Here is an 18,384-nt window from a genome sequence, read left to right as displayed (position 1 = left end):
GATGAAGTCACAGAGGTAGCAGTGGACCACATTACATAAGGCCTCATGGGCCTTTGGAAGGACTTTGGCTTTTAATCTCAGTGAAATAGGGAGCTATTGGAGGGTTTGAGGTAGAGAGGTTACATAATCTGACTTCAGAAAGGATATCTGTGGTGGATGTTGTTTTAAAAATAGTTTGTAGGAAAGTAAGGGCAGAAGTAGGAGGGTGACCGTGGCAGAAATAGAGTGGTAGAAGACACAGTAATGTGATGAGGTTGGATTTTAGATATATTTTGAAGATTTGGCTGAGAGGATTATTGAGTGATTAAATGTAGGATGTGTAAGAAAGAATGGAGGGAAGATTCTAAGATTTTGGTTTGAGCAATTAGATGGATAAAGTTTCTATTCGAGGGGCAAGTACTGTGGGAAAAGTAGGTTTTGTAGGGAAAGTTAAGGGGGTTACTTTCAAGACATGTTAAGTTTTTTTGCTTTTTAAATATACAAGCAGTTGAATATGTGAGTAGAGAGAGGTACAGGTTGGAGATATAAATTTGGGACATCTCAATTTATAGATGAAAAGTGATTGCTTATGGGTAGAGTTTCTTTTAGGAGTGATGGGTGTTCTAAAACTGATGTACTTGTAGCACAACTCTACAAATTTGCTAAAAACCACTGAATTGTATACTTTAAATGGTATGTAAATTATATCTTGATAAAGCAGTGTGTGTGTGTGTGTGTGTGTATGTATTTGTATTTCAGCAATTCTTCTTCTGGGTATATACCCCAAAAATGAAGGTTACAAAGAAGTATTTGTACACCCACATTTATAATGACGTTATTCACAATAACCAAAAGATGAAGGCCAACCAGGTGTTCATCAGTAGAAGAATGGTTAAACAAAATGTGATATATACATTGAATGGAATTATATTCGGTGTTAAGGAAATTCTGCATGCTACAGCATGAATGAACCTTGATGACATTATAATAAATGAAATAAGCCAGTCACAAAAAGATGAATATTGTATGATTCCACTTATCTGAGATACCTCAGGTAATCAAATTCAGAGAGAGATTATCAGGAGCTGGGAGAAGGTGGGAATGGGGATTTGTTGTTTAATGGATATAGCATTTCAGTTTTGCAAGATGAAAAGAGTTCTGGAGATTAATTACATCAACAATGTAATTATACTTAACACTACTGAACTATGTACTTAAAAATGGCTATTAAGGTAGTAAATTTTATGTTATGTGTATTATAATAATTAAAATTTTTAAAATACATAAATAAATTGCTGTGTGTGATTTCTACTGTATTTCATGATGGCAGTGATTAAATGGGTTTTATCAGAAGAGAACTGTTTTACTAAAGTTAAAAGTTAAAGGAAAGGTATGGATATTGATTTAGAGGGTAGGCTCCTGCTGAAATGTATTTCATCAGGAGATAGAAGCTAAGCCTATCCCTTGAAAAGAGATTTTTATTTCTGGGGATTAGGAAAATTCATAATGATTACTCGGTTGTTTAAAAAAATCTTTTTTAGGCACTAAAACTAAGAAAATATTTAAATGCCTAAATAAAATTGAGACATTATAACAAGTGGTTGAAGATACGTAGAGCCCAGGAGAAACAGGACACACATTAGAAAAGTAGTCATAAACTGAAGCTTGGATAAGTACACAGAAGAACTTTTAACAGCTATGTTCTAGGCACATGTTTTGGAGTAAGGAATCTTCAAGACTTGAGGAAACTAGAAGAATAAATACAAAGCATCACAACCTAGAGAGAATACTTTATCTGCCCATCTTGCCCTGATGAATGCTCAGATATATAGCCAAATTTCCTGTAAAACAGCAGTTAAATCTTTTTATACTGTCTAATTTTAGTTAGCAATTATTATGAACTAAAAAGGCCTGGAGGTGTTCTGAAAACCTCCTGTCTTTGATTTCTTTGTATATAAAGAAAACTGTTAGCACGATTGGTTTTAATTGTAAAGATTCATTCAGTATTGATTAATGTGCCAGCAAATGTGCTAAGTATTGAAGAAAAAAAAGAACAATCTTTGTTCTTAAGGATTTTACAATGTAGTTGAAGTGGCAAATATAAATAGAGCTTCACAGTGCAGTGTGCTATGTGCTAAATATATGTGCTAAAATATAGATAGGAACAGAATGTTGTAGGAGAACAGAAAAGGCTATGACTAACTGCTTGCCATACTCAGGAAAGGTTTCAGAGTGATGACATTTGAGAAGGAGTTTGCTTGGCAGAGAAGGGAGGTGGTGGACAGAAAAGACATGTCAGGCAGGGCTATCAACATGTGCAGAGGAAAGGAATTGGAGACATAGCATATGTGGAGAATTCATTAGAATTGTAATGGAGATAGAAAATCAGGAGTTAATTAGTAGGAGTTGGAAGTGAGGCCTGAAAAGATTAGGCTGGAGCCAGATGGTGAAGGACATCTATTTTGTAGGCATTAGACAGATGTAAGAAAGATCACAGCAGAAAATTAACCTTATTAGATTTGGTTTTAAGTACTAAAGCTGATGGCAGTTTAGAGGATGAATTAAAAAGGGCGGGGGGGTGGGTGTGCATGGTGACATGTCTTCCTTGAAGAAGGCTCTTAAATGTTAGTCCAGGTGAAAGACGATAAGAGCCAAAAAGATGACATTTAAGATGGAAAAGCAGGGCTGTTTTAAGAAAATATTAAGGTAAAATTTAAACAGTTTGGTGAAGAATTGAATGTGGACATGAACAGATTTAGGAAATATGTGCATTTGTTTTCGGATATATTGATTTTGTGGTCACTAAAGGATATCTAGATGACAGTGGTCAGTGCACTATTGTAACTTAGAAGGTATCAGGATGGAAAATGTAAATCTGGAAGAATACTACATGAGGAAGAATTGTGAGAAATAGTAAATGAGATGACCTTGGAGCTGAAAAGTGAAGAGATAATACTAATAGTAGCTAACTCTTACTAAAAAGCTGGTTATATACAAGGCGTTGAGCAAAGGGCTTAATGTGCATGATCTCATTTCATTCTCACAACAATTCTAAGAGGTTAATACTACTATTATCCCCATTTTACAGATGAGAAATTTTGACTCTGTGATTTGCCCAAGGTCATACAGGTAGGAAGTGGTGCTGTAGTTCATTCCCAAATAGTGTGACAGATACTTGGGTCCCACACTCTTCATCACTGTACCAGACTGCATTTTATTATGTAATGGAAATACATGAATTTATATAGCATAAATTTATTCCAGAGAAACTAAAAGATAGGGACATCCCTCATAGACTTTAATAATTATAAAAAGAGCAAGCACCCTAAATATATCTTTAATAGTGGTAAGATTTCTCAAATTGTTTATCCTGGTATGAAAGTTATTTAATATTTTTAAAAATCTTTAATCATTCTTTTAGTTACTTCTTATTCTAATATATCTGATGAATAACAAGTTATGTTTAGGTAAATTGCTTTTGAAAGCAGTAATGATTGAACGGTAGCTAAAACTATTTTGGGTTTATATTTTAATGCCATTTTCTTTATTTTGCTTGGGACATAAGTCAATTTTTATATCTCTTAGCTGACCAAATTCCAGCTTAATTTTATTTTTTCTTACCTAAGAAATTTGTCTCCATTTCAGTCTAATATTTACTGTTTTCAATAGTAGTGACAGATGTAAAATAGTCTAATTCCTTTATTATATCATACCCAATTTAGTCTCAATATTTATTGTTTTATTGTTTAAAAACCTTGTGATTATAGTAGGTAAATTAAAGACCAGTGAAATGCATTTTAAGATGTTCTTTGTATGAGATCATAAAGCAAGAAAAGAGAAACAGAATCAGGCTTTTAGATCTGATAATGATAATTAACACCTTGGTGCTTGCTCCTAACCTAAACACTTCACACACATCAATTAATTTAATCCTCATAACAACCCTATAGGATAGATGGTTTCATTACTCCTATCTTACAAATAAAGAAACTGAATATTATCATAGATTAAGTGTGCCTAAGATAATAAAATAATAAGTGGCAGATAGGGATTGAAACCCAGCAGTCTAGTTTCAGTATCTATGTTCTTAACCTATTATACTAATATTCGAGGAAGTTATGGCTTTTTCAAGGTCACTAGCTAGTTAAAGCTCTGGGATTAGAAAGCAAGTATTGTAATATATACTACAATGTGATGAGTTTTGTTTTTGGTTTTAATTTTTAATGAATTAAGCAGGATCTGCAACTCTATAATCAGTAATATTTTTTAAAAAATTTTAAGAATTGAGAGAAGAGCCTTTCTTTTCTAACTAGATTTTCTAAGCATAAGAAATTTCCCTTAAACTTGAGTTGTTTTTATGTAATTCATAGAACAGCATGATTTAGAAGTAAAAGAAGGTAATTGCTTTGTAATTAGATAAAGATAGCATGAAATTAGATAAATCTAGAAGAAGTATATATGTATATGTTTTAAATTTTAAGTCCAGAGTAAATTTAGAATAGTAAAAGTCAAAATGTTTAAGATGATAAAGGCAAAAATGGGGTAAAAATAATAAAGAGGATCATGTTTTAAAAGACAAAGTGAAAGAATAAAGCATAAGAAAATTAAATCAGTCAGAAAAGTCAATTAGAAAAGTTTTTCTTAACATATAATACAACTTTATAATTTTTTCTTAATAAAATTAGAAGGCATCTTAAATAAGATGGGCTGGTTATCTTTTGGTAGGAAATTTTTAATATATAAAATTACTTTATTATGGAAATGGTAATACTTTTTAAATAAAGATTATAGTAGGTTTTGTTCATTACACATATATAGTGTACATATTTGATTTTATAAAGTTTTTGGGAAATCTTTACTGCAAGTTTCTTTCAGATGTGGTAATGAGATATTATTACAATCTCTAATTTAAAGATGACTTTATCTATACTTGTATAATCTTGAAATTAATTTTTTTTTTCAATTATGCTCTACTCTTTAAAAGTTGAGCTTCAGTTGAACAGTTTAGTTGTGTCTTGAATAATGATAATTTGCTAAGCAGGCAAGATAAGGGTACAGTCCAGGAAGAGGATAATAGCTTGCACAACGGCACACAAGCATGATGTATTTGGGGACCTGTGCAGGGATCTAGATCATTAGAACACTGGGTGATAATAGACGAGAAAGACTAGAGATTAATAAAGCATTGAGACCAAGTTATAAGAGGCTTTGTCTGCTACACTAAAGAACCTGAGCTTTGTCTTAGAGGAGATGAGCAACTTATGTAGAAAAGTGAGACATTCATATTTTGATTGGTGTGAGGAATGAATCAGAAGGGACTGAGGCTGAATGAGGCCAATAGTAGTAGTCAAATTGTGAGACTAAGTCATGAACTAAGATGGTAATAGGGGCCATCAAGAAGACGGTGTAGGCATGGCAACTCAAAATCTGGTAATTAAAGGAAGGGATTAAGTATGTCTTCCAGGTTGCTGGGTAAATAGTGGTACCTAGTATTGTATATACAGGACAAGAAGCAAGCAAATTGGGGAAAATTTAATTAAGATTTTAGCATTGATTTGAGGTGCCTATGGCATATTTTTTTATTATATTATTTCTGTAGTCTTAACCTCGAATATCCAACTTGACTACTTGATATCTCCAATTACATGTCTATTAGGGCATCTCAAACTACACATTTTTGATATTGAAAATTTCGTTTTTCAGAATGCTCAGACTAAAAACCTTTGATTCATCTTCGACTTCTTTTTCTCCTATATCCAAACCAGCAGCAAATTCTCTTGATGTGCCTTGAAGAATCCAGAATCTAATCTCTTTCCTAACTTCACTGCTACTATCCTGGTTTTAGAACCATCAACTCCTGCCTGGATTATTGCAATAGCCTTCATATTAATACTTCAGTTTCTGTTCTTGACTTTTTAGTTTAAGTGATTCTCCTAAATTAAGTCAAATCCTGCTCATTATAAATACCCTGGCCTTGTAAACAAAAGAACATTGAAAACAGGCTTCTACTCAGAGCCTGCTAGTACTTCCCTCTGCCTGGAATGTTCTCCGAGATAATAGTATGACTGTCACTCACTTTATTTCTTGCTGTAAATGTCACCTTATCAAGGAACTGTTCTTTACCAACCCATATGAGATAACACCTCTTTCTTATTACTCTCTGTCCTTTTACCCTGCTTTATTTTTCTTCACAGTTGTATCATCTTCTGCCATATAATTTCATTTCTATAGCCATAGCATTTTATAAAGTCCCTGACATATAGTAGGTACTCAGTGCATATTGAATGAATGAATGGATAGATGGATGAATGAATAAAAGAAAAAATCCTGAACAGATAGTTGGGTACATGAATATGAATTATAAGAGAGATCTTAACTGAGGAGATGTGTGTGTTCTTTGTGTGTGTATGATTGTTTTTTACTCATTCATTATTCATTTAGTAAACATTTACTGATCCCTTTTACTTTGTATCAGGTACTCTTCCACACAGTCAGGATACAAGATAAAAAAGCAGTATCTCTACATTAAATAAGCTCGTAGTCTTCTCAAGTAAGATTCGTAAATAAATGCATTGAGGTATATGCTGTTTATTAAATAGCTAGCAGGGGAAGTCATAGGACAGCGTGAGATCATGAATTTCAGGATTATCTTTTCTATTTTAATTTTTTCCTCAGGATGTTGATTTCTTTGAAGATAAGAACGAGAGTACTCTATTCTTTTTCCAATTCTCCCCACTCTTACTGTGTCAACCTAGCACAGTGCTTATTATTTAATAAGTTCTTTTAAATTAATGAACATTTATATAACTTACTAAAATTATAAAATTAATATTAATGGTGTGAACAATGTACTATGTTGGAAAAGGAAAGAAGGGTTGGTAGAGAAGTAATCTCTTTTAAGGTCTGGTAAATTTTAGAGGAAGACAGCACCTTCAAGCTGAAGTGTTTAATAAACATTTGTACCTAGTAGGCTAGAGTTCAGAAAACTGGGCAAAGCAGTAGGTAGATATGACTGATATTTTTTTTTAGATTGAGACGATAGACCTAGTGAACTATTCAAATTTTGAAAAACAAAAGAAATAATTAGAAAAGGTAAAAAGAGAGCCAAAATAATATTGTGGGGGCAAAAACTAAATAATCAGTAGAGAAGGCTAATAAAATATTTACATTCTTCCCACATTTCTTCATTTAACCTATATGTATGAGCAACTCAGTTTTCAAAAATAAAATTACACTTTTAATTTTCATTTAAACTTGAAATGTTTTGAATAATTTTATTTCCCATTATAGAAAGCATTTTCTATAAAGAAAAAGTAAAAACTATTTTAATTTTATCAGGGGTTGATATAGAAGCAGCTCGAAAGGAAGAAGAACGAATAATGCTAAGAGATGCAAGACAGTGGCTAAATAGTGGTCATATAAATGATGTCCGGCATGCAAAATCTGGAGGTACAGCACTTCATGTTGCAGCTGCTAAAGGCTATACAGAAGTTTTAAAGTAAGTATTGTTTTTCATAGTTGTTTTCCTACTTTGGTTTATTTCATTGTTCCTTTTCTTAAGATACCTGCAGACATTTTGAAACAGCTTATAAAAATTATTTAATGTCCATTTACAGAAAAAGAGAAAATTACCTTGAATATTATTGCTTTGTGTCTAAAGCTCTTTCTTTCACTCTCACATTTCGATTATACTGTTATTATTTTCTTTAGTGTGTTTTCCAATAAGTTAAATTTAAGTGTCAGACAACCATTACATGTTACCTTCTTAGCTAATAAATTGTTACAGAGTCATTTTGAGGTTCCCAAATTTACTAACTCTGGTTGCTGAGACCAAGAGCAGAGTCATAATTCTGTTTATATATTCCGAGAGCTTGATTGTCAGAATTCTGAGAGCTTGGTTCCTACTGAATATTCATTTACATGTAATTTATCTAAAATACAGTTTCTTTTTACTACATGAGCACTAGGACTCAAGTACTATTAGCATAATAGTAAATATCAAGTCATAAGCAACTTAGACTGTATTGGGCTATATATTGATTATCAAATTTCCTTGGAAGAAAGCTTCTTTATGTCACAATAAATTTTTCTTTTGTTTTTTTACTTACGCAATGCAAAGGTATTGGCAGCTATGTGAAAAGAAATACTTCAGTGCATAACTTGTTATATGTATGTGAAAGGAAATAAGACTGGCCCTCAGCAAAATCTATTGCATCCTTTTGTTCCTCTTGGGCTTCTAGTATCCTGTTCTCATTCTCTCTCATCAATATAAAACAGTGAAGAAATTTAAGTGGGTCAGCTATTCCCAGATTTCCTCCTTTTTTCAACCACTACTCACTTCTATAACTTAAGCTTTCTCCTAGAGGTAGTACAGTTAACTTTTAATTAGTTTCCTTGTCCCCATCTGTTTCTCTCTAAAGTTCTTCAAACTTTCAAACTGCAATAGCAGGTCATGAAATGAACTTAGTCATCAACAGCATTTTTTTTTTTTAAAGAAAGAATCAGAAATATCAAAGAGATTTACATATGGTAAAGGTAAATATTGTTACTTAAAACTCTTGTTTCTACAAACATACACACACACATACATATATGTATATATAGTAGATTACAGTGTAAAATAGATCACTAGACTAAAGGAACTTAGTGAGCCATCAACAGCATTTTTTTAAAGAAAGAATAAAAAATATCAAATAGATTTACATATGGCAAAGGTAAATATTGTTTCTTAAAACTCTTGTTTCTACAAACATACACACACACACACACACACACACACACATATGTATATATAGTGGATTACAGTGTAAAATAGATCACTAGACTGCTTCTAAATGGGCTTTGTAATTAGGTTATCCAGCCTCTTAAAATCTTTCATTAAGATTCTCAATGAAGGTCAGGATATATGTTAAACTCCTTAATTTAACATGTAAGACCATTTGTCATCTGACTGTTGGCTCCTCTTTTAAACTAAGCTGCTACCATTGCTCCTCAGGCATGCATTATTCCAACTATATATATCTTCTTGAAGTTCTGTCATGATGTCTTAATTCTTACTCTTATTTCTATCTGTTGAGCTTCCAAGCCTGTGTCGTTGTAGCTTAGCCATGCTACTGTTTCTTGTTTCTATCTGGATACCTTCATTCACCATCTCTTCAACTTGGAAGCAAATTCCTTTCAATCCTCTGACTCAGTACAGGGTTCTAACGCTATGTAAAACAGCGCTGAACCTCATTCATTATAAGTTGCAGATAAAGCTAATAAATTACCATTTTTCATCTATCATATTGGCAAAGATCAAAATGTTTGGCACACTGTGTTGGCAGAAAAGATACCCTTACATTACTGGTGGAAGTATAAGTGACAATTGAGCAAATTTTGTCAAAGTAACAGTTATTCTTTGGGTTAGCAGTTCTACCTCTGGGAATCTTCTTTTACAGATATTCTCTCTCACATAGGAAGTAAAGTATGTGTTAGCAGCATTGTTTATAATAGGAATAGGAGAATGGTTGAATAAATTATGTATGAGACATCCTTTCACTTGAATACTCTAGAACAATTAAAACATATAGATAAGAGCACTAGAATGTATTATTAAGTGTGAAAAACATGGAGAGAAGTATACATCATTTGTGTTTATTTAAAAATTTTTAAATTATATTTGCTTTTTATGTGCATAAAATTTCTTTGTAAAGATCCAATCAAAATTAGTAGTATTGTTATCTCTGGGGAGGGGAAACGGATTGGCTAAAGTTTGGTGGTGGAAGAGTCCCGCCCCCTGTACTGCCATTTATTCTTTTTTATTTTTGAACTTTGTGAATATATTACTTATAAAAATAAAATATATATGAAATGAAAAATAAATAGAAGATATCATTTTTGATATCACATCAAATATGATCTTCTCACTTACCCCTTCCTCCCTAAACAGAATTAGCCCCTTTCAGTGATTTTGATGCTTTTCAGTTCTATATTTCCATTGCATCTCCATCACAGAATCTGTCTGTGAGGGTTGATTGTTGTTTTACTTGACTTTTGTCCTCCATTAGAAGCTCCTCGAATATAATAAGTATTGTCTTATACTTTTGTGTATACTTGTATGGCCTGACATGTACAGAGAACAGTATGTTTTTTGGGAGAAGGGAATATATCTACCTTCCTGGCTCTTTCCTCTCCATACAGACTCTGAAGCACTTATAATTTGATGTTCAGAATATTTAATAGTATTATAGTTCATATTTTCTAAAGGGGGATATATTTTTATTATCTTATATCCCAGTCTTATTTCTGTCTCTCACAAAGTTTTCGATAATATATTTTAGTGGACTTTTTTTTTTTTTTTTTTAGCTTAAATCTCTGGGTTTATATGTGTTAGCCTGTTCTTTACAGGCTCTCAAATGTTGGTCTGCAGTCTTCGGTCATTCCACCCTGAACAAGCCCAATCCTATCTGATCTCAGAAGCTAAGCAGGGTTGGGCCTGGTTAGTACCTGGATGAGAGACCACCGAGGAAGACCAGGTGCTGTAGGCGTAAAAACTTAAGGGATTGTAAGCTGACAAGGTCCTTGCAATTTGAGAGGTCAATCAAGAGTTACCTTGCCTAAAAAAATAAAATAAAATAAATGTTGGTCTGCAGACAGGTGATAGGCAGTGATGAGAATCATATGAGGGACTTATTAAAAATATAGATGTACAGGGCCCATCTCCTGGTATGCTGCTTAATTCAATAGAACTGGGGTGGAGCTGGGGAATCTTTTTTTTTTTTTTTTTAAACAAGTTCTTCAGATCGTTCTTTTACGGAGCCAGAATTGGAGACAGCTGCTTTAGATATTGTTAGGAAATAGGGAATCTGTTCTTAAAACATAAATAAATGAAGAGTTATATATTAGCTATCACTACCACCTCCTATAGGTAAAAAGAAGCCCTTCTCAAGCTCAACATCTTGGAAGTAAGGTGAAAGTCACCAGATTTCATGAGTTGTAAAAGTATTTAGTGTTTTGCCCATGCGTGTGGGGGGTGTGTTTTGGACTTGCTATGCGCATTTTATAGACATTCTTTGTTCTCTGTGAGCTTAATTTCTAAATTAAATAAAGGTTGATGTCTGTATGTAGTCAGAAGGGCATACTAATATAATTTTGTACAATTCTTTACTTTGTATTAAAACGTATTCCTATTTTCTAGCTTTGTTGATGATTGAAATATCCGCTATCTACTGCTACTGAAAAGTAGACTTGACCCTTTGGAATGTTTGTTTTGCTTTGTTTTGTTCCTAACAGTCAGATTGTCATTTTCCTAAGAAAATTTCCCTTGGTTGATCATAAAGTTTCATGAAAGCATTCACAAACCAGTTCCTGAACTGTAAGAACAAAAACACTACAAAATAAGCTTGTTTAATCTCAGTATATTTTTAGAATACATTAAGCCTGAGAATGATATATCATATGGACACCTGAAGACATCCCTGCAATAAATCAGTCTAACGTACAAATTGATCCAGTAGTTTTTGATCTCACATTGAAAAACTATATAGACTTTCCTCTGAAAATTTTAATTAACAAGTCATAGTAACAAGAATTAATCATGTCACACCAAACCATAAGGACTTATAGTCATTAGGAATTAATTAAAGCTGAATGTATTATTATGGCAGTAACTCAAAATCCCCTTTGCTAGGGTTTTCTGAGAATTATTTTCTTTTCCCTTTATTAATTCATTGAGGAGAGGGGATCTGAGCTATGAAAAGAGAAATATATTGCAAATTTTTGTTAACTCGCATGGTATAAAGCCATTGATTTTTTGCTCATTTCTAGATTTTAATGATTATCTAATTTATTATAATTTATTTTAGACTTTTAATACAGGCTGGCTATGATGTTAATATTAAAGATTACGATGGCTGGACACCGCTTCATGCTGCAGCTCACTGGGGTAAAGAAGAAGCATGTCGAATTTTAGTGGACAATCTGTGCGATATGGAGATGGTCAACAAAGTGGTAGGCCTTTTAAATGTATTTTAAATATCTTAACTTTTAGAAATTCAGTTTTTATCTCAAAAATATTAAAAGAATATAAATTGTATATTTTTATTAAGTTTTATTAACTATACAAAACTATTTTGTTAATTATTCATTGATTCTTATTATCAATTAATTGTTTAAATCTTTTTCAGCTACCTATGAAGCGGTTTTGTCCTTACTCTGCCAAGAAAGAAGTATTACTCTTTCAGTAATTATATTACCATAGTAGATTTGAGTGCTTCTAATTCTCTATAGCTGCTAGTCTTATCAGCTTGCTTATAGTAGCTTTTTAAGTGACATGAATAGCAGTGTCTTATATCAGGTGAGAATTTTAAAAACCATAAGGTTTTGTGCCAAATAAGATTTGAAATAGAACATCTAGTCTCCTAGTTTTGCAGTTGAGAAAAGTTTAGTGAGGTAAACGATATACTTTAATAAAATCCAATTAGAGGGAAGGAGGGAGCAAATGTCATATTAGTGCTTTTCACAAAATCATGAATATATTGAAGTTATCAGATACCTTATTCAATTAGATTTTTCTCCTCTGCTCCCTTTCAAGTACTATCAGTGTCACCAACATTCTTACTAATTCCTTCCCATTCCATATTGATAGATAAGAATCATCTACCAGTAGTTGTAGAGCTTAAAACATGTTTTTTCTAGTGAGCTTAATTATCTTTAACTTCCATAGAATATCTTATATATGGCATTTCATAGGTTAATGTAGTAAATTACTTAGTAGATGTTTTTAAAATGATCTCATCTTTATTCAGACAGGGACATCTAATTCTGTGGTGTCCATTAAAATGAGTACTGGTGCTGGTTATGCTATTAACTGCAGTTTCTAATTGGGGATTTGCAAAGGAAAGAGATATACGTATGCCCATGATTTTCTCATGGGTACATGGTTGGAGATTGAGGGTAATAGTGCATTCATGTCCTAGTTGCTTACATAAAGAGATAAAGAAGTCCTCTGAACTACTTTGCTCTTTCTTGACTATTTCATATATGTATTTATAAATGTTTTTTAAGATATGTGAAGGCAAGAAATCATAGGAAGTTGTTAGAATCTTTAAGAGAATCAAGATAAAAAATGTTTGAGAATGATCCATTTGTTAGTATAGGTTTGCCCTTATATATGAGTATTCAATCTAAATTTTTTTATCAAAACTCTTGATAATTTGCTTTGTTGTTTTTTATCATAAGTTTTCTGTTCTGTAATCAGTATTAGAAGACAAATAAATGTGGATACTGTTTAATTTTCAGTGAAAAACCAGCTAATTTTAGCTTGACAGTTAATATTCCTCTCCTTCTGTGTAGAAATTCCCCCAGCAATTGGGATTTTTATGAAGAAATTAGTGAACGAATACCTGTACCTTCTGCAATCTGTTCTGCATTCCTGTCTCTCTCCCAAATAGAGCCCCCTACAGGCCACTTGTCCACTGACATGTACTGATAATGGTTCATTCAGTGTTAGTGGCCTCTAAATAAGGACCAGAAGATAGAAACTTTTTAATCGAAATGGTTTGCAAACAAGATTATATCACTTCCTACTTTAAACATGTTGTTTGCTAGTGAAACATGCAATATATAGTAGGTATGAGAAAAAATTATTTTATCTTGCTTCTGTTCTATAATTATCTAATTCCTATGCCATATAAATTCATTATGAAGCTCTAGGAGGAAAACTACATATAAAATCATTTTGCTTCACCTTTCGTTTCTATATTACTACAATAGTATTTCCTTGTGCCACCCTATATTTTAATACTTATCCTCTCATTTCATTACTTCGGTACATCTTTATATGATCTTAAAAGAATTGTTCCTCATAATTCCTTAGAATTTTAGTTTTCAACTTGTTTTAGAAGAATGCTATTTTTTTAACAACCCTGTGAAGTTGTTATATGAGTTTTGCAGATTGGGGAACATGATTAGAGAGGTAGAATAATTTACTTAAAGCCCTAATAATTGTTTCTTTTTATTCTGCTAAGTTCTTCTGCATCTTTTCTTAATTTTTGATTTCTCATATTTTATTTTTCCAGATACTCATAAGTTATAAAAATATGATTTTAAAATTTTTATCAAAATATGATTTTTCTTTTAAAATATCAAATATTCAAGATGTCTTTTAATAGCAAAGAGTTAAATATAAGATTCTAAAGGCCCTGGTGGCATAAATATACCCCAATACAAGCTCTTTTTTTTTTTTTTTTGAGTACTATATTCTATAGTGATTGAAGATATTTTTATTAGACTTAATTTTATAATTTTGCCTTTGTGAGTTAGGCTATCTCTGTTTTCACTGACTACATTTTAAAATAACATGTCATACTTCATGTTCAGTCCAAACAAATTAGTCTTAATTGATTAAGCCTGCCTATATGCATTTATCTTATCATTTGATACTTTCTTCAGTACTTGTATATTGAAGTTTTTTTGCTAAATTTCTTTTTTAAATGTCAAGAAATGTACATAACATACTTTCAGAATATACATGACTTTTTTACTAATAGAAAACATAATTTGAGGACTGTATATAATTTAATAAACCATATTATGGAAAACTTGAAAGTCTTTTTACGTGAAAATAGAAAAAATGTTCTAAAATTACAGTATTTAGAGATTTTGGTCTCATTTCTTTACGTTATTTACAAACTGTAAAACATTTGCCGTCATTTTAACTCGTTATAAATTATGTGATACATACTTTAAATATAAAGTTATAATTTTATTTTGCTTCTTTAACTTATTAAAATAGTTTTACTAGAATGTACCCAAATATTGTCCCTTTTACAATATTAACTAAGATGCATTTCTAGTTGAAATTTTCTCTACATGCAAGTATTACAGTCATTGGTAGAAAACTCTTTAGCTTCATAGCTGTCATTGTAAAGATTTAAATGAATGACAAAACTGCTTCTGTTATTAATGGGCACAATGAATTTTTTTTCTGATTCTATCTGGGTTTATTCTTATTTTCTATAAAGACAGTGGAGCAATAGAGACCTACATTCTACTCCCACTTACCCTTCACTTACCCACATGACCTTGAACAAATACCATACACTCAGAGCCTGGGTTCCCTCATCTGTACAATGCGAATCATAATAATGCTTGTTCTGACTACTTCACTGGTTGTTATGAAGATGAAGAGAGATCATAGCTACAAAAGCAATTTAGTTAGAATAAGTGAGGAAAGAAGAATGAAGAGACTATGAAGTTAAACAGTGGTTCTACTGTGGCTCTGGTAATTTAAAAATGTATTGAATTGATTTTTTTTAAGCAGTAATTTTTTAAAGATAGTTTTCTTAATTGGTAGAGTTATTTTTTCATACCTCAATATTGAGCCCTCCTCACTTGCTTCCTGGTTGCTTTGAGTGACTGCTTATATTCCCTATTTCATTAGTACCCCATTATTGAAGGGATAGTAGCCTTATAGTAGTTAAGAATCAGGTAATGTTTATAATTTTACAGTTGGTTAGCTTCATAACTGTCCTATCAATTGTTTAAGGAGCATGGTTAAGTTACTGAGTTAAGTTGAAGGGTGTACTTTTTTGAAATTAGAAACTCTTCTGTGTATAGCCTACATTTTACTCTAGTTTTTATTTTCTATCAGCTGCTGTTTGCAAAGTAGACTCATTTTTCAAGGGAGAAAGTGAAAAGAAAGGTTAGTAAGGCGATCCAATTTCTTATTCTTATAAAGGAAAATTCCTTGGTTACTGAAATAACCTACCATTACCTTTAATTGCTGCTCACATTTTATTATAGTTCAAAAAAATGTTCAAGATGTGGTATTTCATTTATATGGGTTGATAAATGCTTAATTTAATACTTAAAAAGAAGCCTGTGAGATATTTCCAAATAATAACATATTCTTGAACACAGTTTGCTTAACAAGTGTAGCATATATAACATTGTAGAATCATACAAAGAGAATATGATAGAGCAAAACTGGGATTAACATGTATTGCTGATCTAAAAGTCACCTTCGGATTTTGAGCCACTTATTTTGTTTCAGAGCCCTTTGTTCTTCAGAAATTTAATTCTTAGCATTTAATACTTAAGGTGGAAATGGGGGTGGGGAAGTTTATTAAAACTGAAACTTTGGATTGAACGGGGAAGGATGATAGATTGCCTCAAGTTCTTACTGGGAAGACTTTGTAATAAGAAAAGGCAGATATAAAAGTGTTTTTGAATCTTTAAAATTTAAATACATACATTCTCCTATCTTGATAAAGCAGCATATTATGTACTTTCAAGGTATATGTTAGAGACCATATCTTTTATAAACAGACAATGGAAAAGCTAGTTCGAATATGGAGTAGTGTTAGGAAATTTAACTCCTAAGTAGATGTCACCATCTTGATATTGGTATAGAATCGAGGGTGGTAGTTTTGTTTGTTTTTAAATGGAAGAATTTGTGTGATTTTAGAAGTCATTATTATTTCCCCCTCTGACTTTGCTATGGATGTGGGACTCCTCTTATGAAAGAAATTTGAATTTTCTTTCAGAATGAGTATTCTGGAAACTTGTTACAGTAAGGTTATTATAAAGGCTAATGCAAGCAACAGGAAAAATCCTTACCATGTTTGGTCAACAGCTCTTTGAAATTTGCTTTTCCACAATGAATAAAAATAGATTGACAGATGTTCATCTGGACTACTTTTTGAAACTAAGCCATACCTATGGCTGGCTGAACTTTAAGCAGTTTAGAAATAAATATTTTTATTTTATTACTCTACTAAGAATTTAGTTAATTTTTATGGAGGTATCAAAAAGAAATAAAGCCTCAATAGCTAAACATGGACTTAACCATGTGACCCAGTAATTTCACTCATAGCTATACATCTAAGGTAATGAAACTTGTACATGAATGTTCATAACAGTATTTTTCATTATATATAGCTAGAAAGCAAAAGCAAATGTTTATCAACTACCAAATAGATAGTAAATGTGGTATGTCATGCAATGGCGTATTCAGCAATAAAAATAAATGAAGTAGTGATACATACCACAACATGGATGAGCCTTAAAAACATTATGCAAAGTGAAAAAAGCCAATCACTAAGGATCACATATTGTATGATTTCATTTATATGAACTGCCCAGAATAGGAAAATTCATACTAACAGAAAATAGATTAGTGTTTGCCTCAGTCGAGGGGAGATGAGAAAGTGGGGAAGTGACTGGTAATGGGTATGTCAGTTTTTTAGGGGGTGATGAAAATGTTCTAAAATTGATTGTGTCATGGTTGTAAAACTCTGAATATACTAAAAACTATTGACTTGTATACTTTAAATGGGTGATTGCATGGTATGTGAATTACATCTAAATAAAGCTGTAACCAAAAAAATTGAAGGAGAGTGATCAGCTGCTTCTCACTCACATGGATTTCTCTTACATCTCCTTCAAGTCTTACATACTATGTTTTATAGCTACCATAAAAAAAATGTTATCTAACTTCTTCCTATATAATCATTAGAATCATCAAAGACGTTTTATAATATACTGACTTTTTGCTATCACCACTTCCCTTGTTTCCTACCTAGGGCCAGACAGCCTTTGATGTAGCAGATGAAGACATTTTAGGATATTTAGAAGAATTGCAAAAGAAACAAAATCTGGTATGTTTGATGGCTATCTAAAAATTATATTAGTGAATTCTCTTAATAGCTTTGGATTTCAGACAGTTTTAAAAAGTATTCTAGTGATGTTTTGTACTTTTTGGTTCTAAGTTATTCCTGGGAATAAAACTAAATGACAATGAAAATAAAAGAGTAGTGGTGCTATTTTTGTCTTTCTGTTGCTTATCCACATTTCTCTAACCTCCTGTTCACAACATGAATATTTCTATAATATATATGTTTTCAAGAAAAACATGTTTTTATAATTGCATGAGAAAGTTCACTTAGAAAATAGAAACTATAAAAATCTCAGATTTCTCAAATAGCAGGCCCTAGATAAGAAAGGAGTAATGAAACTAGGAAACAGATTTTTAAGTAAAATGTTATCAGATATCCTAAGTGGTGATTAGACCCTGAATTTTTCTGTGAACTAAAGTCTGAGGGATCTAAAAAAAATCCAATTTAATCCTTCATGGAGCTTTTTAACTTTCTCCTTTTTTTTTCTTTATCCAAGTTCTTTTCAAGTGCAAATTAAATCTTTCATTTGTTGTATTTTGTTTTTGTTTAGTTTTTAGAAAACCACTTTATTACTTTAAATTCTGTATTTTGCTTATTAATATTATTTTAATAGTATTCTATTTTTCTTTACATAACTTTTATAAAGCTCCATAGTGAAAAACGGGAGAAGAAGTCTCCGCTAATTGAATCAACAGCCAATATGGAAAATAATCAATCACAGAAGACCTTTAAAAAGTAAGTAAAA

General features: G+C 31.8%; 1 protein-coding gene and 1 pseudogene across 7 annotated transcripts in view; both read left to right on the top strand.

Annotated features, from left to right (window-relative positions):
- PPP1R12A (protein phosphatase 1 regulatory subunit 12A) overlaps positions 1-18,384 on the top strand; it is a 130,776-nt gene that overhangs the window by 66,940 nt on the left and 45,452 nt on the right. For all 7 annotated transcript variants that reach the window (XM_023521123.1, XM_023521122.1, XM_023521127.1 and 4 more), the window contains exons 4-7: positions 7,318-7,477; positions 11,826-11,970; positions 17,547-17,621; positions 18,286-18,374. In XM_023521123.1, the coding sequence (XP_023376891.1) occupies positions 7,318-7,477; positions 11,826-11,970; positions 17,547-17,621; positions 18,286-18,374 (469 nt within the window). The remainder of the gene's footprint in view (positions 1-7,317; positions 7,478-11,825; positions 11,971-17,546; positions 17,622-18,285; positions 18,375-18,384) is intronic.
- LOC111730044 lies at positions 10,390-10,508 on the top strand (annotated as a pseudogene).

The sequence above is a fragment of the Pteropus vampyrus genome, unplaced genomic scaffold (genome assembly GCF_000151845.1).
Source record: "Pteropus vampyrus isolate Shadow unplaced genomic scaffold, Pvam_2.0 Scaffold9, whole genome shotgun sequence".
NCBI classification, from domain to species: Eukaryota; Metazoa; Chordata; class Mammalia; order Chiroptera; family Pteropodidae; genus Pteropus; species Pteropus vampyrus.
Note: the sequence above shows the minus strand (reverse complement) of the source record. Positions and strands in the feature narration are given on the sequence as shown.